A 26,060-nucleotide genomic window follows, 5' to 3' on the forward strand; every position below is an offset into this window, starting at 1 on the left:
AATAAATGAAAAGCATCAATTTCTAGAAAGTACAGTGGTCTCTTGTTTTTCGTAGGAGTTACGTTTGAAAAATAGCCCGCAATAGGCGAAATCTGCAAAATAGTCCGCTTAATTTTTTTTATAGATGTATTATAGATGTTTTAAGGCTGTAAAATCCCTCTATACACACTTTATACACTTTTCTCAAACATGCATTAACATTTTCACACTTCTCTCGTTTAAACACTCTCAAAGTTTAAACCATCGTAGAAAAACAAGTCCAGTATTATAGAATGAAACCAAAAATCCAAACCATTTGATCTTCATTTATTTATTCCGTAATTGCATCCACGTAACTTCTACTTTCCTTTTGCATGTCTATAAGTCCAACTTTTTGTGCGATGGTTAGCATGGTATCTGCCTAAAGGGTGCTACCGCAAGTGCCTTTAATGCTGGACAGTCCAGCACTTCAGAGTCACAGAGCTAGCGATCAAAGATACATATTTGGCCAGCTGAAGGCATTCTTTACTGTACAGGATACACGGAGGAGTTTGACTGACAATGGTCTACAGCCAGTCAGCACGCAGAACACAATGCACTGTAGAAAAAAAGAAATTACACTAAAAACATCCACGAACCTGACAGACCACGAAAAGTAAACCGCGTTATACCACTGTGTGACCACTGTACATCCAAAAACATAAATCACAGGAATGTGATTTCTCTCAAATCAATGAAAATGTAGTCTTTAGCCACCTTTCTAGTCCTACAGAGGCCTAAAAAAAACAATCTCCCCATTCCTACTCTTCCTGTCTTCGCTTTCACCTCCTTCGCCTTCTTACTGCAGCCCTTCATCACCGCTTCCTTTTCAAAAATTCAATTTCTAAACCCAAAAGTTCTTACAAGTAGATAGTTCATATGGTTCCATTGATAAATACTGGCCAATTGAGGTTAAAAGCACAGACAATGAGTTCATGACATGTGTGAATGTTTTGTTGTGACCGTCGCTGTGCAGACACGGCCACAGGGCTTGATCAAACTCTTTTGTTTGCAAAAGTCTTTTATCACAGGTGTTTCCCGCACAGTCTTTCACTGCCATTATTATCCAAACAATCAAATATACCCGCTGTTACCATATGCCATAACACCAGCGCTCCCTCCCTCCCTGATTGCTCTTCCCTTTCCACTGTGCATATCAGTTGGTGTGTCTGTTTACCTGACTGTCTCTAAATCTCTACCCTGGACAGACTCAAAATTGAGTGTGGGTTTCAGAAGTTACGTCAGACGTTTCTCCTGACGCCTCTTATTGCTCATGCAGCCCTTACTTTGAGTACTACCAGGTGTTCTGCCATAGAGACTCTTTGTTTCATGATCAAGCTGTTGCAAAATCTTCTAACCTTATCCTCCAAATCAGCCAACAGTGCAGTGTTGAATTTCACTGGAGATGGGCCGTAACGGAGGGCTGCTCTAAAGGATTGCACAGATCTTTCCTGAGGTCTGTGGTTGACTCCCTCTGTGTTTTTGGGTATTGCAGGGGGCAATTGTCTGGTCCTGTGCTGATATGTCCTTATCATCCGTTTATATTTCCAACAACTTAACACAATGTTTGTGTGTTGCTGGTAAATGTGGCTGCTCTTACAGAGGCTGATGTTTATTTCTCACTTCCTTATCTCAATTGCAGAATCATCTGTCTGCAGCTTGGAAGAAAGTAGGGGGTTGATTTTGAGTTGGTTCTGCTCTGGATGACAGCCAAACCTTCAAATCAGACATTTTTTCTGCTATTTTAATTTTTATATCCCAACCAAGTTTAAATATCATTTGCTAACTGATCCTGTCCTGTCCCTCAGTTGCTATAATCCTCTCTACTAAAATCCAGCATGACAGGGTTCCTGCATCTGATTACATTAGAGGAGACTGGGGGGTTGAGAGAAACCACGCAGATTTGGCGCAAGCAGAGAGTCAAATCAAATGTGGATGACCAGTCAGGCTGATAGAGACAGTAATGCAACAACCATCCAGAGAGTTTAAAAACTAAGAGGCAGTCTCTTGGACAACCGCCACTGTCACTGTGAAACAGAGCAGACGCCAGCCTTGTCACGCCAGCCGAGAGAGAACATAAAGCGCACACTCATATTATGTCAAGAAATCTAATATGCATTTACAAAAAACATTCCTGTCTGTTCTAAATCTCTTTCAAACACACACATTTTGCTTACTTAGACAAAGCTGTGCTCAAACAGCCAGCAAAAGCAAACATGCAAAAGAGTGCACAAACCCATTTGCCTGTAACCAAACACACAAACGTTCAATAAACTACAATGGAGTAAGCATCCATTTAACTCAACAAACATGTTTGTGCTCATGTGATTATATCTGCAATAAAAAAAGAATTTAAGAAGATATATCCTTCAAACTAAACACAAATACTATTTAATATTCAAAAAGGATTAATGGAAATGCTTGCTTGAACATTAACCTATTTACTGCCAAAATGTGTGTTATGCTATTATTTTCCGGACCAAAAACTGAAGTAAACAAACGCAAACATTTGCAGGGTACAAAGGACTGGGAAAACAACCTGAAGGATATTAGAAGACTTCACAAAGACACTGTTGTAACCCAGATTATTTCAGTTGAGTCATAGAGTTCAACAAAAATTGTGGATCATCTAAAATCTAGGGGAGTAGCCACCATTACCAGCAGATTCAAACTGTTAATCTTTACCCAAACTAAACTGCTTCTTTTTGTCAAAAAACTGGCTAGAATGCTCAGTGTAACACTGATTTGTACATTGAATCATAACTATTTAAAACAATGTTTAAATAAAATAAAATGTGGTCCTTTTTGAAAGTTAAGTTTTAAAAAACGTATTTTAGATATATTGTCTAATTTGTGAATTAACACACAGATCACAGTTTGAGAATCACTACCTTAAATTTATAATTATTTACTTCTGGTTAACAAAAGCACTAGATCATAGGTCTCAAACTCAATTCCTGGAGGGCCGCAGCTCTGCACAGTTTTGCTCCAACCCTCAAAAACAGCTGATGCAACTAATCAAGGTGTTTAAGACTCTTTTGAAAATCTTGATTATTTGGGTCAGCTGTGTTTGATTAGGGTTGAAGCAAAACTGCAGACCAGTAGCCTTCCAGGACTTGAGTTTGAGACCTATGCACTAAATGGTTTAGAAGAATCAATCTAGAAATGCAGTTAACTTTGGATGGACTGATGGAAACAAACTTAAATAGGGTCTTTTACCTGTGTGTCAAAATCAAGGTCATGTTTTAGTGGTATGATGTCTTCCACAGAACTTGCTTCACAGGTGGCCTCACAGTCACTGTCACATGATGTTACACACTCCTGAAAGCTTGCCTCGTTTTCTTCTTGGTTGAAAAGACCATGTAAAATGCCTGGTTCTAGTTGCTCCCACTGGTCTCTTTGTTGGTGAACAAGCTCTAAGCCTGATCCATCCGAGTCCCATTCGCTATCTCCAGTCATTGATCCAAGTACAAAATCAACACCTGATCTTGTCTCTTCTGACTCATAGTCCAAATCCTGACAGTCTTCACAAGCAGAACCTCCATCGGACACAAACCGCTCAGGAGCTGCTAGGTAAACAAAACTATCGGAAGAGAGAAATGCCCCTTCCTCTGGCTCAGGGTGGCATTTTGTAAGAGGGCTAGGAGGGGTTGATTCCACTGAGGGAGATGGGGGACAATCCTGAGAATACTGTGGTGGCACAGATACAGCTAAATACACAAAACTGTCAGATGCAACAAAAGCATCATTATCTTTGCTGTCATGTCCTGCAATTCCTGACTCATTAGTGGTCAACAGTGGCAGTGGGGAAGGTGGAGCAGACTCAATACCCATTTTGGGTGAGTTTAACTGTGGGCATGAGGCATCTGATTTTGGTGTACTTGTGGTTCCTTTATCTGTTTCTGTTAATTCCCACTCATGTAAAGACACCTCCCCTTCAACAAAAACTTCCATGGAGACTGAAATCTCTTCTTTCTTTGATTTTGAAGAAGCCCTCTTTTGGTCAGAGGTTATTTCCATAGTTACTTGAGCAAGCTCAGAGGAAACTGCATCCTCATGAGAGACAGTCTCACAGTGACCGTTGCTAACTTCCTTTTCTTTCTCATTTTCCAAGATAGAGCACTCTGGGGACTGGTGAACACTGTCCTTAATTTCCAATCCTTCCAAATCAGTTGTAAAGATGCCTAGGTTTATATTACTTTCAGCATCTGCATTCAAATTCTCTGGGGTGTAAATTCCATGTTGTACTGAGATATGCTGAACCTCAGATGCCACATCTTCTTTCATAACATCCTCATCCTCTTGCTGTTCATGACCTGATGAAGCTCCGCTGCCTAAATCTGAATCACTCTCTGGTTGCTCAAAGCTCACAGTTTGAATTGCATCGGATGGAATCGGATCTTGGTGTGAGGTTTGAATACCACTGGATTCAGAATCTAAAGCATCTGCATCAGCTATGAATGACATAAAATCATCTTGATCATGGTAATTTTCTCCACTAGTACAGGGAAGGCATACTTGCAATTGGCTTGGGCTTTGGCCATTTTCAACAGAAGAGCAGCTATTCATACTTACTGGTGAATGTTGCTTTATTTGTGTTACATATGGCTCAGCCAGATCTGTGATATCATGTTCTGATATCACAGCACAATCTTTATTATCCAGCTCTTTGATGTCACATTCGTATCTGGCATCAGTTTGATCAGTTTTAATACTAGGGAAGTTATCACAGGTATCAGAGTATTCAGAAGTGTGAGAAAAATCCTTTTGCTCGGAAACAGCCGAATTATCTGTGTCATCCAGACACTGTCTCTCAAGTTCAAGAAAAAGTTCATCTGAACCTGCTTCAGAGCTGGGGCAAGGGGAAGCACTGGGGGCCTCTGAGCCTCCAAACCCTACAGGGGGTGTCAACAGAGGCCAGTGCCCTGATGATGCAAGTTGTTGTGTCTCCCAATCCAATAACTGTGATTGCTCTTCTTCTACCTCCCATGATATACCACTTGTTTCACTGCTCTCCAGTTTCAACACTGCTTGCCAATTTCATTCCTCCATCTCAAATCTCTCCTCATCTTCTTTCTTTTGTTGATCTCTATCCACCTCATCCTCCTCTTCTAACTCCGCCAAGATTCTGCGTTCATCTTCTTCAAAGCAAAGTTCTGAGGCAGTCTTCTCTCGTAGCCCACTAGTAGGAAGGGGCCAGCCCAATAAACCATCCTCACCACCTTCCTGACTAACACAGGGAGACAGGGGCAAACCCTCGTAATTAAGTCCCTCTCCTTCTTGTAGGAAAGGTGACGGAGGATCCAACAGGTACAAAGATTCCTCATCACTGTCTTCACCAAGAACAGGGGGTAGTGGAGGCAGAATGGGAGGAACCCTCCCATGCCCCAGTGATCTTTTATTTCCCCTCATACTGCGGGGCCAGGTACGAGCTTTTGTTGGGGGACAAAATACTGGTTTTGGAGGTAATAAAGGCGCTGTGTCTTGGTCATGTTCTAGTAGCGGTGAGTCTCGCTCATTATTAGAGGTTCTAGCTGCATTAGTATCGTAGTTTTGTGGTGGTTCTTCTGAGATGCTTCTAACACACATTGGTGCTGGTGTTGGTTTAATCTGCTCTCCTTTCTTTCTCTCATTTTGTTGAGAGACTCTAGGAGTAGGCTGTGAAGAGTCTGATTGAGAAAAAGTAGTTTTTAAAGGTGATTGTTCTTTCGAGAGAGAGGACAGAACAGTAGCAGGTTTGTGGGACTGCATTTGAATGAGCTGTTTCTGTCTTAGAGCATGAGGAGGATGTGAAGGAACTGGGCTAACAGTGGGAGTGAAAGAAGGAGAGCTGGAGACTGGTGGAGTTTGAGGACCTCCAGATGAGACAGGAGAAGGTGAGAAAGGTGATACCAAAGGAGGCGATGATGTAGAAGAAAAAGATGATGCTATTAAAGATGGTACAGGATGGAGAGGAGAAACCGGGATTCCAGCCCCAGACAAACGCTTCTCTCCACTCTCTCCAGGTGACATCTCTAACCGTTCTGCAAATTCCGGGTAAGTAGGAGGCATGAAAGCTTTCCAGGAACGCCGATTTGGATTGTCCTTCTTGTCACCACCTTGGTGCCGCCTTTTAGTCACTACAGCAGCTCCAACTGCAGCTGAATTTGATGCAGGAATGACCACTCCAGTGCTGACTCCTCCGACAGGTGACATACTTTGAGGGTCACCAGTGAGTTTAAGGGCATCAAAAATAACTCTTTCATCCAACTTTCTTACACCTGCATCTGCAGGTCCACCTCGTGCAACAAATACTCCACCTATGTCAGCTCCCAATGTCCCATTGCTGGATATTGTACTTCCCTCACCACCCCCTGAACCCAGAGTGCTGCGGGAAGGCTGGCTGAGCTTTGAGCCTTGATCAATCTGCTCATTGATGCGCATTGTGTCATAAATTGAACGCTGGGGTACATAGCAGTCTTCAATATATGCCTCTTCATCATCACCCTTCCCTAGGCACCTAGGGTTCTGCCGCAAGCAGTCTGGGCGGCTCAGAGGTTTTCCCATCCCAAACTACAGCGCCCTCAAGGGGCTGAGATGGGATGGTTACTATTCCACAAACAAAGCCAGCAGAGAATATTAGAGAGGTCCAGAACTAATCCGATAGCTCAGTCATTTTTTAGAGTCATACATGGTCATGCACTGAATTCCCAGTTTGCAATTAAGCATAAATATTCCAAGTCAGAAAAGGTTCCAGCTCTCAGTCCAGGGCTACATGTTGCCATCTGCATGTGCAATGCTGAAGCACACTAAAAATGTCTCCTTTGCACTGGTCTGGGAAAAGTTTAACACAGACATATTAAATATTAGGAGAATATACATAAGCGTCTTGAGTCAGATGTCCAAAATCCAAAACAAAATAATAGCATCCATTTTAGACAATAATCCTTTGTTTCCTTTTTGATCGGCTGAGTTCTAAACTCAAAAAACAAGAGTAAAAGCCAAAATCCTTTCCTTCCTTAGTGCTGCTTCCTCTTGAATCTCCTTCCCGCTGCCACAACAGGAAAAAAAAAATCAAAGCAGAGCTTCAGCTACTTTCACCATCTCCAAGAGCAGCAGCTAAAGCTATATGAGATTCCTTTTAAGGTGAGAACTGCACACTCTGTTACATAAAACTGAGTTCGGCAAAGAAAAACAAAAAGTGCCAGTTAGGAGATTTTGTCTCTCATATCCCTTTTCTTCTAAGAACAAAATTTAATAGTCATAATTCCTTGAAAGTATTTCCAAAAACAAGGCATCTTGAAAAGGTCAAATAATGCAAACTAAAAAAAATTAATCAAAAGACACTAATAAAAAAAGACGCACTCTTCAACAGTCCTACCAGTGTTCCTGTTGTGTATTCTTTATCAATATCTGCTTCTTTTTAATCCTATAATGAAGCATTAATAGAGCATTTCAGGAAGAGAAGCCATCTGTGCCTGAAATACCTCATCCTCCTCTTTTATCTAGTCCTCTTCCGCAGACAGAGCACGAGGGACTGAAATCAATAAAATCCAACATTCTGTGACATGATCATTTTTGTACTAAATGTGAAAAGGAGGTTCTTCAAACGTGTTGAATTAAATAATTAAAAATAATCTTGTGGCAATCCCTTTATCCAGAAATTGGAGAAATTGGGTCCAAAAGGTGTCTGTATCCAGAAGGGTTAAATGTATGGAGATCCAGTCTGTCCAGTGAGGCTTGGAGAGAATGGAGAGTCAAGGGACTGCATCCAGAAGGCAGAAACCCAGACAGAGCTTTATTCCAAGTGCTGCCTTGCACTTCAGGCACTGTGATTTCCAGACAATCCCCGGACACACTCCCTCTTCTCTTCTTTTTTCTTTCAGTACTCCAAACACAAGTGCCCAGCTAGGCTTCACGCAAGATTCTTGCTCTTCTTTTCTCTGATTTCTTCTTGTGCAGACTTTCTTTCTCATACTCGCTTTTCTCTGCGTCTGTTGTAAAGCCACTACACAGCTGAAATGGTTTGCAGCTGCTAAAAAAATCTCCCAGTTTTTCTCTCTCGCGCTCACTCCCCCTTTCCCTCTCTCTCTCTCTCACATACATACACACACACACACACACGCGTGCGCGCTCTCGACTCTTTTTTTTCTCTTGCTCTTGTTCCCTCCTTTCTCTCTCTGTTTTTGTTTGAATCCAGCTCTGTTTGTTCTGTTTCCTGCTTTGGTATTAAAACACAGGAAGTGGTCCAATCATGCTGGTTTCCCTTTCCAAAAAAACCCACGAGACAAGGGTAGAGGAGCAAACTCAAGATAAAGTGAGAGGGAGGAGGAACCCTAAAGTCAGGAGGAGTGGCCTATCCGAGGATCTGACGTGTTTCTGCAGAATGACTGGATAACAAGAGCAGCCACATAATAAATCACATAATAAATGTTGCAAATCTTTGTAAAACGAAACAGGACAACATGCTTTCCCGAGGGTTTAGTTCAATCATGTGTACAACAAGCTTCAATGATTCAATTGATCCCTTTCAATGAGTCAATTGAGGAGTCAAAACAGACAGCTCATTTTCAGGTTAGAATTGCTGTATTCATTACTTTTCTGCAACATAAACCTAAATCAGCTGCACAATTCCACACAAAAAGAGCAAATGCCTGAGGCGAAACAAAGCTCAACAGACAACCGATAGGCAAAGTGAGAGGGAAATGATAACTAAAGTAGGAGTGGTCAAGCTGAAAGAGGAGGGAGCTTGGGAGAAGGAATTAAAGTAATAACGGCTGCCTTTCTTTCTCCTCTTAAATAAACTGCCATACGTGGAAGCAAAAAATCCCCTGCACACATTCCCTCTCGCTGCTCACCCGCATACCCTCCCTCCTTTTTCTGATGGGCCCTCTGTAACGGCAAAACAATACAGAAGGACATACAAAAGTCTGCCATATTCACACACCCCACTTGTGCATTCCCGTCTGCTACCCTTCTGTAACACAATCCTGTCAGGAGAGAACGTAAGGGAGGGCTGGGGCCTCTGACGAGGGGCTTTAGGATAACATAACATGAAAATGAATGAAAATTCCACTACCAACCCAGAGCAGCATGAGATAGAAACAACTGATGTGAGGAAGAGTATTTTTATTGGCATGTTGTGTTTTGCGGCTCTTTTTAAAATTGTTTTATTGCGAAGATCACATCTCACTATATCCTTTCTTTATATTCCTTTTCATGCTCTAACAATAAATGTGAACTGAAGCTTTCAAGCTTCAAAAGGATGAAAAAGCTCCATAAAAATATAATAAAAAGTCAATAAAACTTGTATTAAATGCTGAATCTTCTGAAAGAGCACCTATGACTTTTTGTAAGCTGTTTGGACAGAACTTTGTGTGGGTATAGTGTTTCCACAGTAATATTGTGGTGATATAGACACAAAATTAAAAAAAAATAATAATAATTCCTGACGTTAAAATAGAATCCAACATTGTGTGTGACTTGATGCAGAAAGACTTGAATTAACTCCACAACAAATACATCGAATAATCATTGGGAAAGTTTTAATGTTACGTGAAATCTGCTTTCTTCATGTCTGTCACTTTGCTGTTTATCTGATGCATTCAGAGAGAGGCAGAGAAGCACTTTCGAACAGACACATGGGAGGGGAGAACCGGCATTAAAGGCACAGGCAAAAAAAAAACAGCTACATTGTGTTCAAAGCAGAAGATTCTGATGTTCTGAAAGGTATAATAAATAATCTGCTGTGTGTTTTGAGCTGAAACTTTACAGACACATTATGAAGAGACAAAAAGACTTTAAATATTAGATAATTTAAAGATATTAAACCTTGAACCCTTGACAAACAGACAGAATTAGGGCTGCACAATATATAGTTTTAGCATCAATATCGCAATAAGATAATCTGCAATAGTCACGTCGCAGGACGCCAAGTATTTTAAAAAGTAAAAAATAAACCATTTGGACTCAAGAAATTACAAAGTTGTCCACTCTAACAAAGCATTATTGTGTTTAATTTTACATTGAAGTCTATATAGTGTTGTTTTACATTTGATTATTAAATTTCACTGTTTATCTATTGTTCTATCTTTGTCCTTTTGTTTTCATCTTTCATTTACTTTATTTTGTGAGTATTTATTTTTTGTGCAGATTCACTCCCTTAAAAATTAATCGGAATCAGTTTAAATTATGCTTTCTTTCCTAATAATTGTAAAAGTATATTCAAAGTCACAATATATATCGCAGGATATTTACAACTGCAATATATATCACGGAATATTCACAATTGCAATATATATCGCGCAATATTCACAATTGCAAAATATTGCGGAATATTTACAATCACAATATATATTGTGAAATATTCACAACTGCAATATATTTCGCGGAATATTCACATTTGTAATATATATCGCGGAATATTCACAATCGCAATATATATCGCAGAATATTCACTATCGACATATATATTGCAGAATATTTACAATCGCAATATATATCGTGGAATATTCACAAATGCAATATATATCGTGGAATATTCACATTTGTAATATATATCGCGGAATATTCACAATCGCAATATATATCGTAGAATATTCACTATCGACATATATAATGCAGAATATTTACAATCGCAATATATGTCGTGGAATATTCACAAATGCAATATATATCGTGGAATATTCACATTTGTAATATATATCGCGAAATATTCACAATCGCAATATATATCGTAGAATATTCACTATCGCTATGTATATTGCGGAATATTTACAATCGCAATATATATTGTGGAATATTCACATTTGTAATATATATCGCGAAATATTCACAATCACAATATATATCGCAGAATATTCACTATCGCTATATATATTGCGGAATATTTACAATTGCAATATATATCGTGGAATATTCACATTTGTAATATATATCGCGAAATATTCACAATCGCAATATATATCGCAGAATATTCACTATGGCTATATATATTGTGGAATATTTACAATCGCAATATATATCGTGGAATATTCAAAATCGCAATATATATCGCAGAATATTCACTATCGCTATATATAATGCGGAATATTTACAATCGCAATATATATCGTGGAATATTCACAATCGCAATATATATCGCAGAATATTCACAATCGCTATATATATATGAAGAATGAAGAAATATTGCGGAATATTTACAATAGCAATTTATATTGTGGAATATTCACAACTGCAACATATATTGTGGAATATTCACAACTGCAACATATATTGTGGAATATTCACAACTGTAATATATATCGTGGAATACTCACGATCGCAATATATACCACAGAATATTCACAAACGCTCTATATATATATATATATATATATATATATATATATATATATCGTGGAATATTTATAATCGCAATATATATCATAGCATATTAACAATCGTAATATACACCGCAATATATATTGCAGAAAAACTAAATATTGTAATGATTTTTTTGTATCGTGCAGCCCTAACCATAATTAAAAAACTGATTTTATATGCTCTTCTCAGACAAAGAAATCATACCACTTCAAAGACTAATGTAATGTACTCAAGTCCCAGCTGAAAGGCTTCAGTGCCTTTTCCTTGTGATTGGATGGAAAATTCTTTATAAATATTGTGCTCAGCAGAATCTAAGAAAGAAAGTCATATGCATTTGGGATCTGTCTCAAATAAGGTTAGTGAGTAATAAGTAAACTTTCACTAAACAAACACAGAAAGCATGTCTGCTTATTCTTTGTAGCCCAAGAAGCACAAATGCATGCAAAAAAATTGAAAAATGCACACACACACACACACATACGAAAAGGGGGGAGGGGCTTGTTCATCCTCAGTGATCTAACTGTTGCTCTGAAACACCACACTCCTCGTGGCCTGCATGTCAAGCAAGCTAAATACTCTGTCTTTCTTATAAACTCTTTCCCCTCTGTGTCAGTTGGGTTGCAGCTGTCATGGCTGCTTCCAACACAAACAAAAGAGGTTTGTTGTCCACTTTGCTGGTGCTTGTGCTCTCTCCCTCGACCCACATCAAACTAGATTTCATTGAGTTGTGTTACTCGGCTAATTTAAACCCAAACACACGTGCATCCCAGACACAACATGCAGATAATAGTAATACTCAAATTCATTTGTATAGAAGACAAAACAATGAATCTAAACCCATCCTGTCTTTGTTACTCGTATAAAACATTCTTGTATCAATTAAATTCATGACTGGTGCTCCCCCACACTACTTTTCTTCATTCTTTCAGTGACTGGTCATTTGGCCGGTCACGCCTGGTTAAAGAGTCACAGTCTTGACTCAGACAGGAAGAGGGAGGGGTTTAAACCCTAAAATCCCCTAAACAGACTCTCTAGTTGGACCTGGACTGAATAGAATAGGTAAAACTCTACTAGCCCTGTGTGTTTTACTAAAATGGCCTCTCTTCAATGACTGGTGTTCATTCAGCAAAACAAGCACAAGGTTTAAGAAGGCATTACTTTCTTTAGTGGGCTATTTGTTGCCTAAACAGAACACCGGTTGATATTTTTGCCCACTCAATCTCTCTCTCTCTCTCTCTCTCTCTCTCTCTCTCTCTCTCTCTCAGCCTGATTGTGCTAAAAAGGTACTGAAAGTCTCATCTGTTTGTTTCAGTTGTTCATCAACCCCCCTCTTTTCTCGTTCCCTTTGCCACACTGGTTACTAGGTAGCACGTCTCTCATTTTCTCTATCTCAGCAGTAGATTTATAATTAACCACCAGGCTTTACCTGAATGACTCAATGTGTGCATTGTTCTCTCTCATTGCCACAGACATAAAAGCCGTATGGAGCAGAGGCAAGAATACAAACACCTCTGTTAAGAATCTGCTCCTGCCACAGTATTTAAGCAATGAAGCAAGTCTTCAATGTTGACATAAACACTTACACCATTAACCTTTAGGCTAACATTTACCAAGGTTATTATAGTTAACGAAAATGAAAGAAAAAACAAAACTACACTTAAAAAAAACTTTTTCGATAACTGAAATAAAAAAAAAATGTAGTTAAAAAAAAAACAAACTAGAACCAACTAAAACTGTATTGTGTACATACAAAACTTACTGAAAGCAACTAAAATTATAGCAAAAAGGTCCTTCGTTTTGGTCTTTGTAAATGTATTTAATACAGACTGTAAGCCTTTTTGAAGCAAGTTTACGTCACGCTACCATACAGCACCTGAGTCTGTTATCCTGACAACAGTGGCCAGATCAAGCCGTTCCTCCTCTAGTCATCCTCGCTGTTGCTCCAGCAACAAAAACAACAACTGGACATGACAGCAGCATGATGACAGCATTAAATACAACCCGAGCAGACACTTAAAAGAATTACTTCAACACATTTGTGCCCAATAATGGGTTTTATTTCTGAATTAGTAATCGCAATCGCTTACTAAACGTTCTTTTTAACCAGATCTTCTAAGTGAACTGGTTGAACTAATTCAACAAATCGAACTAAATCATTTGAATCGATTTGCTTCTCCAGTAACGTTAAGCACTTATCGACAAACAACTTACTCACTAACATGCCTGATACCACCTTCTGACTTGAAATAAACCAATATATACTGAGTTATTCAGCTATTAGAACAGTACACTCAAATCAGATTTGAGAAGCGGTAAACCGATAATAAAGGGCTTAAATGACAGGATCAGACAAACGGTACGTTTATTTCCTAACAGAAAGTCGTAATGGAATTTAGAGAAGTGAATCATGCTTCAGTTGAGTTGCAAAATGTAACTGTAAGAAAATTTTCAGATCATGGTGATGTAATATGTACATCTAAACTTGGGAAGATTGTCATAAAAGATCCAGTTCGTGTTAAAGATTCAAACTTCTCATGCACTAAAGTGTAGCTAACCTCAGAAGCAGCCTTGCACACATATTTTACTTAAGGCTGCTGTCTTGTAGGTTGCTGTATTTGAATTTGAGGATAAGTAAATGGTAGTGGTAGATAGTAGTGTTCTTGTGTCCAAAAAAAGGTAGCCTATCTTTGGTTGAGTTTTTATTATACAATCTTTATTCTGATGACTCTGAAACCGAACAATATCCTACTTTACAAAAAACAAACAAAAAAACAAACAAACACTGAAACTAATAAAGAATGAACTAAAACCAAATGATTTCAAAATATAAAAACTATTAAAAACCTACCTACCTAGAAGTAAAATTACCTCTAAAAACTAATTAAAACAAAAGTCAAAACTAAATAAAAACTAGGACTAATGAAAAATCCAAAACTATTATAACCTTGTCATTTACTTCATATGTGTATATCATTAAAACTATTTGTTATTTTGTAAAAAAAATCTGACAACTCTCGTTCTCACATTTGTGCGTCTGGTCATTACGCTGATTATTATCTTTGTAATTATTTTCAAATGCCAATGGGGTAACTTTGTTGACATAAAGTTCCTATTTATTTCTGTTGGTGAGCTAATTGAGGTAAGTGGAAGGGAAAGTGGGCTATTCTACGGAATGTTGAAGTAATGCACAACAGCTGAAACAATATCAGGCAATGGGAACGGCTGGAGAGAGGATGACATAACACACATACAACCAGATGCCAGTGTGTGATGTATAGAATGGGGTCAATTTCGAAAAAAAAAAAAATAATCAGATTAGTTTAACCATGTTTTCCTTATTGAATGAACTCTTTAGTTTAATTCTTTTTTTAATTTTTTACCAAAATGGTAGATTTACAGAACGTTTACTCTGAGGTAGAAAATGGGAACTACATCAGATAGGTGAAAGATGATATAATCACAAAAGCTTTCTGAGGCAGCAAACATCATGTCCCATTTCAAGTCTTTTAGGTAAAATTCATTGTCAGCAAATGTCAAACTATGTTTTTTTTTTTTTTTTTAAACTGAGGTGCCAATGTTAGCATTGGTTAAAATTAATTGTAGGAGATTCTTAGTGTGCTATTCCCAGTGTGCTTCATGCAAGTGAGTGGGCTTTACAAACCACCTGTAGGTAACACTCAATTCCTCTCCATGTGCAACTTTTGTCAAGGTTTTGGATGTAAGTTACAGCTATCTTTAAGACTAACATCTAAAAAAAGACTTTCTAGGATTTTACAGGGACTTTAATTGTTTGTCACAACAGACTTAATATAAAAGATCTTTTCAAAAACCTCATACAGCTATTTTCCTTCACTTTCGTCAATCGTGAAGTTTGTTCCTCGCAACTGTGGCCATTGGCGTCCTTGGTTTGGGACTTGTGGAGCTGTCCACCGGTGGATTTGCTCTTCAGTGTTTGGACGTTCAGCAGGGACAATTAAACCACACTGAACTGAACTTCAACCCTGAAAACTGGACTGACTCAGTTTCAATTCACTAGAGCTTCTATGTTAGTGTGCTTTACACAATCAACATTGTAAAAGCGCTATAGAAATTAAGATTAATTGAATTGAACAGTAGTCTCATAGATTATAATTTACTAAAATCTGCATCACTTTATATCAACAATAATAATTCCATTCTTCCATCAGTGCTAATCAACTTCATGTGACTTGGAGGCCACAAGACTGATGAGTTGGAGGGAAGCCCCTAAGGTTTGGATGGGGGGCAGGGCAGTTCACGACACAGTCTGCGCAGTTGTTATTGCAAAAGAAAAGCAGTGAACACAAACTACGTAAAAAGAGGCTGATAAAAATAGAGAAACCGGCAGGAGTGATGGACGGATGGAAAGAGTATAAGGAGTGAAGATATAAGCGGCGAGGGTGAGGACAGCACAGACAACCTGATGTGATTTAGAAGCCATTCCCTTATCCCAACAGCCCTGCGGAGGAATTCCCAGTTGGACGGGAGGCCCTCGTTTTACTCCAGTCTAGCACTTCATCCCGCCCCGCCGGCTCAAGCTTCAGCTGCTTTGGGACAGGGTGACATGGGACCGCACAGGGCTGCATAAGGGACAGGAATTTTAGGGAGAGAGGGCAACCAACCACACCCTGCTTATGTGAGTGTGTTCGCAGGGTCGAGGGTGGGGAGACAGCTGGGATGCCGGACGCTCCACATGGAGTGGAATTAGAAACATTCTCACACATGGACCTGGGGACACACTCCCGCAACATACAAACACACCTTCTGTGTCTACATGTCATACTAAAGCACACGCCAACGTGCTGCTAAATATGAGGATGTACTTCAACAGGAAGTGGCAGGCGACATTGGCGAGTCCTGAAGTCACAAGAGTAAAAAGTGGCCCTCTCCACAACCATTTCCACGACATCTCAATACGCTCATTGTTGAGCAGCTAAACAATGACACTGACTAATCTGACACCTTCTCTTAATATCCCATGCCCCCCGCAGCTGCCCCGACGGAGCTTACACAACAAAAAACCCTCTCAGACACACACACACACACACACACACACACACACTCAGAATCACCCTCCCTTCTCGCCCCCTTTGAGCAATGACATCATTTTGGATTTGGTGTCTTTGAAATGGAGTCTGGCTTGCGTGGAGAGAGACGAAAATGAGAGCAGACGATCTCATGGCAGACATGAGGGCTGTGCTTAAATTTATCTCCAAAATGTATCATTGCAAAGTGATAGACGAAAGGAGAGAAATGGGGCAGTAAAGATGAAGAAAAAAAAAAAAAAATGACAGGCGCTTTCAGCCAACTTGGACGGATCCCAAGCATGTCTTTTTGAACATTTTATTCATCGTTGTCCTGTCTTCCCCTTTGTGATGAATGAGATCTCATTCCTCAGTTTTCTAAAAATAACCACAAGACTGGAAATACATACAGTGGGGTTCAAAAGTCCACTTGTAAAAATGATTTCACTGTACACTATTTTATTTGGGATGTCCTTTTGTTGCAAACTGTGCTCACGCAGTATAACTAAAGAACAGCTCACCCAAGATTGAAAATCTGCTAATAATTTACTCCCCCTCAGGCCATCCAAGAGTCTATATAAATTTGACTTGAGATGCAAGGTTGTCTACTTCTGAAGGTCACAAGACAATGGGGGAATCAGTAATTTTCCATTGCCTTAATTATTATACCACTCACTCTGCTCAGTCAGACACAAGAATGACAACTAGGATCATTCATTCATTTTCCTTCGGCTTAGTCCCTTATTTATCAGGGGTCGCCACAGTGCATTGAATCACCAACTGTTCTGGCAAATGCTTTACAGCGGATGCGATTCCAGCTGCAACACAGTATTGGGAAACATCCAAACACTCATTCACACATACACTATGGCCAATATAGTTTATTCAGTTCACCTATACCGCAATTCTTTGGATTGTGGGGGAAACAGGAGCACCTGGAAGAAACCCACACCAACACAGGAAGAACATGCAAACAGCCGGAACTCGAACCAGTGACCTTCTTGCTGTGAGGTGACATTGCTAAATGATAAAGGCTGGTTTATACTTCAGCTTCGAGTGATGCCTCGAAGCCTATCATATGCTTAGTTGTGCATTTAAACTTCCGCGTGCTGTTTGTGTTGCTCTGCAATAATACTTCTGAAACACTAGCTGGCAGTAGGATTTGATGTTCCTCTGTGTCGTGTTTCTTCGTAGGCGTTTTGTATTTTCTGAATGCTACCTTAATGTACATGTAGCTAAAACACGCTCAGTCGGGAATCGGCAGACGTGCAACAACTTTAATCATAGGGTAAACACAAAACAATAGTTTCCATCTGGAGCTACTTTACTGGACTCACACTTGCAAACACTCGCTCCAACAGGTTCGCGCAGCTTTCAGTTCTTACCCACACTAGTCACAGCTACCAAGCTGACCAATCACAGGGCTTGCACTACGTATTGTTGCAACATGTAGTTACATGTTTTGAGAGGAGCACGTCATCGTTGGCGTCAGCCACAGCAAGGGCTACGCTACCGCGCGGAGGCTGTGCTGGAGCATACATGTTCGCTTGACGCACAAGTATAAATCAGACTTGAGCCACCGTGTCGCCCCTAGGATAATTTAGCAAACTTAAATTCAGATAAGAAATGTTCTCTATTTTATGAAATTAGAGGAAAGTAGGTACTCTTTTCACCTTCCTAGCACTATTTTCGTTAAACTGTGGGAAACCTTTCGCAAACATGTCCAAACTCTTTAGCTTGACCCTGCTCCTTCTGATTAAATCCCCACCCCCAACTTGGTACTGGATGCTAGTTTTGTTCAGCATATTGTAGACCTGTATTTTCTGTATGTAATTCAGAAGTGTCACTAGTATTTCACATAGATTTTTTTGTCGTTTCATATTGTTTCGATTTTTTCTTTTGATTAAAGTATTCTTCAGTGTATTTGCTTATTGTTGCATGTTGATGTTGTCATTTTTGTATATTTTTGTTATGTGTTTTACTATTTATAAATAAAACCTAAAAATAAACTTAAATTTAATGTTTTTTAACAAATTTCTTTTTGTAACAGTTGTGTATCCCAAGTGTATTCCAGATTTTCAATGTCAACAAGGCTTTTGAAGCCCTTTGTACCTTCTACACTGTTCTGGCATTGACTTAATTCCAGACCCCCACTTCACCCCTGTATCGATTGGGCATTCACAAGAGCTTCTCTTTTGACCAAATCGACAACACCCACTTCTTATTCAGCTACGTCCTCTTCCGTCCTCTATTCATTCTCTTTTTTTTCTGCCCCTCTCGCTGTCTGACTCTAAAACACATCTATACAACACAACTCCATTTAACAGCCATGAGAGAATAAAAGAGAATGAATGAAAGCAGAACAGGGGATGATGAATGATGGCGTGCGTTGGCCCATATTGTTAAAGATTTGATGGAGAGCTTTATTAGACTGCTACGCTCATGATCAGATGAGATGTGGAAGGAGTGAAGCTATGAGACAGGCATGTGGGCAGACAGGGAGTAGAAAAACAATACTCAAAAATGGAAAACGCACGTAGTCAAGAATTCTGCACTGATGTCTGGGTCAAAAACAAGACGTCCCATTCAGGTATGGATAAAAAAAATACTAAAGGGATGTTGTAAAGTTAGATACTAAATGCAATAATTTGATGAATAATTTAAATCAAAATCATGGAAGGATTTGCAAGATGTAAAATAGTCTCTGATGTTCTCTGCCTTTGTGTGTGAAGTTTCAGCTCAGCTCTTTAAAACTGCACCTTTTAGAGTTTAATCCAAGCGGCAACCTCCCGCTCCCCCTTTTACAGCCAATACGGATGTAACTGAAACTGCAATTCATCGACTCGCCTTTGGGGGTTGGCTCCAGAACCTTCAGATGTTGACTGACTGCAATGCTAAATTGGCTAAATTTACAGCTGATAAAAACATGTTTACAGCCTGGCACAAAAGATGGTTTTGGTGCATGTAGCTAATATTACCCTTCATGACAACTGTGAGGAGGGCGAACTCTTTCGAACGATTGGTTTAGTTTTTATTAGGTTATATTAAGTCTGCATAATTAAGAGCGTGGCCACTTAAGTGACAGCTAGGCCTCGCTGGTTGCAGTCATGTCATCTCATCTCTCTGTTTTATGCCTGGATTTCAGAACACAAACGAGTCGCAGGTATTGAAGTATTAAGCGTTTCTACCAAAAAAAAGCGTGAAAGAAAAAAAAATAAAACATTTAAATTAAATAACGTAAAAAATAAAAAAGAGACCAGAGGGGAAATTATATAAGATTATACTTTGAAAGCCATTTTTATTTGATTATTGTTTATTTGTTTTATTAGTTAAGCTTATATAGGACTGTCAGTGTCAGATAAACGAATGACTCAAATTTGAAGTCAAGCTAGAAGCGGTGAGCAGAGCTAATAATAGACAAAACACCAGGTAAACAATGAAGCATTCTTTTCTCTTTCTTAATATAGTAGCATTGCATTGTATAGTAGCATTCTAGCTTTAACTTGTTTGTAGTGTGATCAACGTTTGGGCTAGTTGCAGATGTGTTTGGAAGCATAACATTTACTGTTATGTTGGCAAAATGAATGAAATGGGGGCTGCATGGTGGCGCAGTGTGTTACACGATCGAATCACAGCAAGAAAGTCGCTGATTTGAGCCTCGACTGGTTCAGTTGGCGTTTCTGCATGGAGTTTGCATGTTCTCCCCCGTGTTCGCGTGGGTTTCCTCCAGACACTCCAGTTTCTCCCACAACTCCAAAGATGTGTTATAGGTGAATTGGGTAGGCTAAATTGTCTGTAGTGTATGTGTGTGAATGAGTGTGTATGGGTGTTTTCCAGTGATGGGTTGCAGCTGCAAGGGCTGAGTAAAACATATGCTGGATAAGTTGGCAGTTCATTCCACTGTAGTGACCCCAGATTAATAAAGGGACTAAGCCAAAAAGAAAATGAATGAATCGAAAAAAATGTGTTCATCTTCATAAACGAGACTCCAAGTCAGTAAACTGATCCGCACTTCCCATCACTACCCGCTTCAAGTGTCTGTGTCTATGTAGGTTTATACAGCACGAATACAACCGGCCTCTGAGCAAGCTGAGAGAGAATCATGTGAGCTCTACTGGTGCTCCTATTGGCTGTCGCTCAAGAAAGTCACTCTTCATTTGCATGAAGTTGAAGGATTCTCAACTTTGTTGCGTTGCTTAACACGCCCTCCTGGTTGCCAACGGTCGCTGTCACACGCATAAACAGAGGTCGCCGGAAGTCGCTCGTTCTCCGTAAAAATGAATGGTCGCTTGTCGCTTTGCTGCTGCAAGTCACTCGTATTGTGAATGAGGCTTTAGGCATGATTATGAATTGTCAATGGTATTATAGGGGAGATCAAATTTCTCTTATTATTATTATAATTATAAAGTAAGATACAGATTGGTATAGCACACATCTTGCTTTGACGTCCTTCAGGAGGGTTCAATCGTTATTTAGGGGGTCAAACACCCCTATAATTCTGCTTTTATGTAGATGACCTTCTTGCATCCTCTCCCATATTGATTAATCGTGCGGTCAGATTAAGCTCAATGTTCATCAAAGTAGTGGCACTGTTAATGAGCTCTCACTGCCAGCACTCAGCAGTGGCGTGCTATGAAAAAAAAACCCCGCATTGAAAGATTTACCTCTAATTTAAATTCATTAAATGTTCAGTTAAAGGTCACTAGCACTCCAAACCTTTGAAACTAGTCATACTTTTGTTGCTGAGCAATCCAACATGGCGGAGGATGGAATGATTCAGTCTCAGCAAGACACATTTTCAACAGCACTGATTCACTGTCCTGCTCCTGGAGGTCTTAGTCGCCCACCGTTATCCGTCATTTCCTCTGCTCCATTCCTTCCCACTTCCACCTACACCTCTCCACTCGCACACTCGGCTTTCTTTCGCCACCCTCGAGAGGCATGAGTAAGAGATACAGACGTTTCATCAGACAGTCAGAGGAGTAAAGGTGAACTCCAACAGCCCACTCTGAGTGCGGACACAGCTCTCTTTATTCTCTCGTCACCATCACAGCCAGAATGATAAGAAGAATATAGCGAGAACATGTCGGGAAAAGAGGATTTACCCAGGGAGGAGAGTTTTGAACCTGCAGTTATACAAATACTAGAAGTGGTGCACAGATCTGGACCCATTTTTCCTTACTTTTCTATTTTTAAAAGCACACACTTAAGAGGTAAGAGTTCAGAGAATGGATCTGAATTCTGATTGAATAGTAGGTTTGGGTAGTCAGTGTGTCCATGTGGGGAAAAGTGGTTTGCTCTATGAAAAGGTTCTTGTAGGGCTGCACAATTCACTGAAGTAATACTACATTGTGGCTTTCGAATGATTAATTAAGTAGATTATTATATTATGATATATTATTATTGAATAATTTAATCGGACAGATTCAACGTTGTAGAGTAAAATGTGTTTTTAATCACACATTTAGTTTACAGCAAATCTCAAAATCACAACTACTGTAAAATATTACAATGGTAGTAGATGTTATTGTTAAGCAAAGTTAGCGAGTTGCCCCGCAGTCCAAAGACTCATACACAACAGCTAATGCCGGGTTTAGAGTGCATGATTTTAGCCCTGATTTTGACTCGCCGACAGGTTTTGAAAAATCGCTGACCAATGCCTGAAATCACAGGCAAATCGGTGCTCGTTCACGCGAGTGAACTATCATGGATGCGATATGAGAGAATCGCAGATGAGTGGATGGAAAGTAGATGCCTTCTGTTTCCACTATGTAGTTAATAACGAAAGATATATTACGTGACCTTGAGCTGTTTCCATGTCACTTCTCGCGTTTGTGTGGTTTTGAGACGTAGTTTGGAGAAAGTTGTCTGTGATTCTTCCTACTTTAAAGTCATGCAGTGTGAACTCTCCTGTCACCGATCCATCCTACAGTGTAAACACAGCACAGACAGAACGCTAACCCAGATAATCATGCAGTGTGAAAATATCCGTGACACGACTACTTTGAAAAACACGCAGTCTGAACTCGGAATAATTTTGTTTACCCAATTCACCTATAGCGCATGTCTTTAGACTGAGGGGGAAAGCGAAGCACCCAGAGGAAACCCATGCCAACACGGGGAGAACATGCAAACTCCACACAGAAAAGCCAACTGACCCAGCCGAGACTCAAACCATCGACCTTCTTGTTGTGAGGCGACAGTGCTAACCACTGAGCTACCTTGCCACCCTAAGTACAACAACTAAACATAAAAATGATTTAAAGTTAATAATTAATATTAAAAAAAATCATACTGGACCAAATTGTGCAACTGGGGCGATGTCTAGGTGTACGCTGAGGTGTCTGAATAGCTCAGCTAAGTAACTGTAGTATGCACCGAGATTCGGGCAGCCACTGCGATCGGATTCTGTAACAAAGTCGACGATCCTGTGGTGTTACAGACTGTACCAATAAGAGTTTTCCAGGAGAAATACCAAAGCGAGAGGGTGGCAGGAGATGGGTCTGAAATACAGGAGACTCTCTGGAAAACGAGAGTGTTGGCAGGTACCATACACTGGTATGTAGTAGCTTACTTTGAGCACTGTTTCTGGAACATTATCTGCAAATCATTGCTCAGTGAATGTCGGAGTAGGTTGGTTGATTCAAACCCATAATTATTAGGTATGACATTGGCATGGGCCGATATAAGATTCTGATGGTGTGATAATCTTGCATAAAAATATTACAGTTTTACAGTATTGTGGTAACTTCTATAAAAAAAGTTATATAATATCTTGGTAAAAAAAAAAAACAACCACCCCTGCCCCTAACCCTGTTATTTACAGCCTATGAAGGTTCTGTTTACTAGAGTAGACTTCATTCACAGGCGCGTGCCTGGCCTCTCTGTGGTAACAGCTCACTGTCAGCAGCTCACGTCATGTGTGATTTCGCGGCCGCGAATACAGTAATACATGAAGATCGCAATCTTTTAACAATTAATCGTGCAGCTCTAATATCAGAATAATACAAGTATAAATCATAATATAATAAGAATGAATTAGCCTTAAAGCGGGGTCACTTGACTCCACACACAGTAGAGAAGTCATTGGAAAAACTTGACCTGGAAAAATTTAATCGATTACAGATTTTGAATGTAGATTTCGATTACTTCTTGATTAATCGCCCAGCCCTACTATACATTTCATCTTAGGAAACACTTATAATATTTTGGAGCAGTAAACATGTCAGGTTAAAGAGCCCATATTATGGGTTTTTGAAAATTCCCCTCCATGTAGTGTGTAACACAGCTCTAAGTGAAGTGAAGTATCCAGCTAAGGCTTAAATCTGTAAGAATACAGTGTTTAAAACTGTTGATTCATCTATAAAAGAGTCGACTCATAGTGCTTCAAACGAGTCGCCTTGATACCGATTCATTAGGTGTTTCGCCATGACGTACGAACGAAACCAAGTTATTCACGTGCACGCGCAAACCCGGGAGATTTCAAACCTGAGGCCCCTCCCTCTGACGCAGAAACCCAGACACACACACACACACACACACCCACAAACACACGCACACACAAACATGCCGGTCGATTGAAGTCACACTGCAGATGGATATATTGAGTCTCTACCCAAAGATGAAACCTCAGCATTATAGCCAAGCAGTTGGAAACTACTGGAAACTTCTGGAAACTACATGCTACAAAGAATACTTCATCAGCGTTTGTTAAAGGAAGGATCAGTAAAGAGTAACTTACTGCTGGACGTCAGGATGGATTTTTCTTCCTCCATTTCTCAAGTGTAAGTACGTGCGATTAAAGTTGCCTCGTTTACTCTAGCTTGCAAATGTATTTAGTTGTGATTTGTTACTTGTAACCGAGTGTACTGTATCAGGTTAACTGGCTATATTCTCTTATCGCGTGCAAAGTCACGTTAAAAACGCGACGCGTGCTGCTTTGTTAACGGAGCTCTGTGGATGAGGAGAAGTGTGTGTGTCTGTGTGTGCGTGTGCGCGCGCTGTCGTCCGGAGGTGTGTGTGTTTGTGTGTGTGTGTGTGTGTGCGCACGCGTTGTCGTCCGGAGCAGGGTTAAGTGCGTGTGTGTGCAATATGTGTGTGTGTGTCTGTGAAAAGAGCAGAGTTAGAAGCTAGGAGATCTCCTCAACTGTTTTTGGAGTTTTTGCTCAATAAAATAGTTTGTCGTCTGAATTTTCAAGTCCATAGTCTGTATTTACATTGACCCACTGGCAGCTAAAATCCATGCCTACACTATGGAGCGTGTATGAACTGTGATTACTTTTATATTGCTGATTAGCTGTTTGGCTTTTCACTCTCTGACTGAAGGCAGTCGACCAATCGCAACAGGCTGTCATTGGTCCAATCAGCGCAGATTAGCTTCGCGCTAAGGAGGGGTTTGGGAACAAATGAATCACTGGACGATTCATACAGGAGTCGCTGGGATAATTAGGTAAAAATAAATGCAGATTATAAGACCATGAAAGTGTTTTTTTGACCTTGCATGCATATTAAACTGTTGTTGGAGACCCTTACAACCAAGATATGACCCTATTTCATGTATAATATGGGCTCTTTAAATAAATCAAATACATCATTGACTTCTGCTACATTCATTAGATTCAAAAGCACAGATTCCTTTACAAGACATACAAAACCTTACATATACTGTATCTTAGGTACGGTATAACAGAACACTTTTGCCTTGACTTTTCCAAACCACGGTAAACCATAACACCGGTTATCGCTCCATGCCTAGTATGACATAAGCTTTTCTAGACACTGTTTAGATATCGAAATAAAAACAAGAAATAATCATCTGAACCACATGAGCTCATGTTTATTTTAGAGCTCCACTAAGACTGAAACCTTAGAACACTGTTTGCGAACACTGGTGCAATCACACAATGCGAGCGTAAATACCTTACACACCAAAAGTAAAGTTTGCTGAATCTTTTCCTACCTTGAACTCTTGAAGCTGCTGTTTGATGACCTCCACTTCTGTCCCCACCACAGCCTGTGTGTTCAGCACCTCCTCTGCCCGGCCCAGAAGCGCCTGCAGATCAGCCAGACGGGCGTAGAACTCTCTCACGCGCTCCTCTGCAGATTCTATGAGTGCCAGTCGGTTCTGGCCTCGCTCTGCCAGCTTGCCTGCCTGTCTGCTCAGGGCTTCGGTCTCTCTCCTGAGAGCCAGAAGATCAGGAGAGCTGCCCTCTCGACGCAGCATAGTTGTGCATTCTCCACCATGATTCTCCAATTCTGAGCGCAGGGCATTGAGTCGACTCAGGAAGCCTCTGACGGCATCAGCCTGTGAAGCCAAAGAGTCAGCATCCCGTCCCACAGGGCTCAGGCTGTCCAGCTCATCGTCCAAATCAGCCAGGCGAGAGAAAACATCTCGGACCCGCGACTGGACCTCTCCAACACCCTGCAACCGGGACTCCAATGATGAACAGCACTGCTCAGTCTGTGGAGGGAAAGAGAGGGAACGTTTCCTTATTTCGCAGACGGTTTTATCCAAAGCAACTTACAAGTGAGGATTAAAGCAGCATTTAAAATCATTAGAGAGCTGCAGTAATTAAATAAGACATTTAAGTGTTTTTTCTTTCTTTCTTTGATTTTATTATATTTTTTAAAAATAACATATGTTTTATTATTATTACC

At 40.0% G+C, this 26,060-nt stretch overlaps 2 protein-coding genes and 1 long non-coding RNA gene across 42 annotated transcripts in view; all 3 read right to left on the minus strand.

The window, feature by feature from the left end:
- Window positions 1-2,821, minus strand: part of LOC148679799 (uncharacterized) — an 8,483-nt gene extending 5,662 nt beyond the window's left edge. The window contains exon 1 of the long non-coding RNA XR_015945366.1: window positions 1-2,821. This exon is cut by the window's left edge and continues 1,346 nt beyond it. This is a non-coding gene — a long non-coding RNA (uncharacterized LOC148679799).
- macf1a (microtubule actin crosslinking factor 1a) overlaps window positions 1-26,060 on the minus strand; it is a 352,243-nt gene that overhangs the window by 52,083 nt on the left and 274,100 nt on the right. For all 40 annotated transcript variants that reach the window (XM_087295922.2, XM_087295931.2, XM_087295932.2 and 37 more), the window contains one exon: window positions 25,363-25,863. In XM_087295922.2, the coding sequence (XP_087152048.2) occupies window positions 25,363-25,863 (501 nt within the window). The remainder of the gene's footprint in view (window positions 1-25,362; window positions 25,864-26,060) is intronic.
- LOC148679800 (uncharacterized) lies at window positions 4,927-8,306 on the minus strand. Its single transcript, XM_088651513.1, has one exon. The coding sequence runs from the start codon at window positions 6,562-6,564 to the stop codon at window positions 5,059-5,061; it is 1,506 nt and encodes a 501-aa protein (XP_088507639.1). The 5' UTR covers window positions 6,565-8,306; the 3' UTR covers window positions 4,927-5,058.

Source organism: Danio rerio, chromosome 19 (genome assembly GCF_052040795.2).
Source record: "Danio rerio strain M-AB ecotype USA chromosome 19, GRCz13ab, whole genome shotgun sequence".
NCBI lineage: Eukaryota > Metazoa > Chordata > Actinopteri > Cypriniformes > Danionidae > Danio > Danio rerio.

Bases quoted from the DNA above. Each gene is read 5' to 3' on its own strand.
- LOC148679800 (XM_088651513.1), bottom strand. From the start codon at position 6,564: ATGGGAAAACCTCTGAGCCGCCCAGACTGCTTGCGGCAGAACCCTAGG.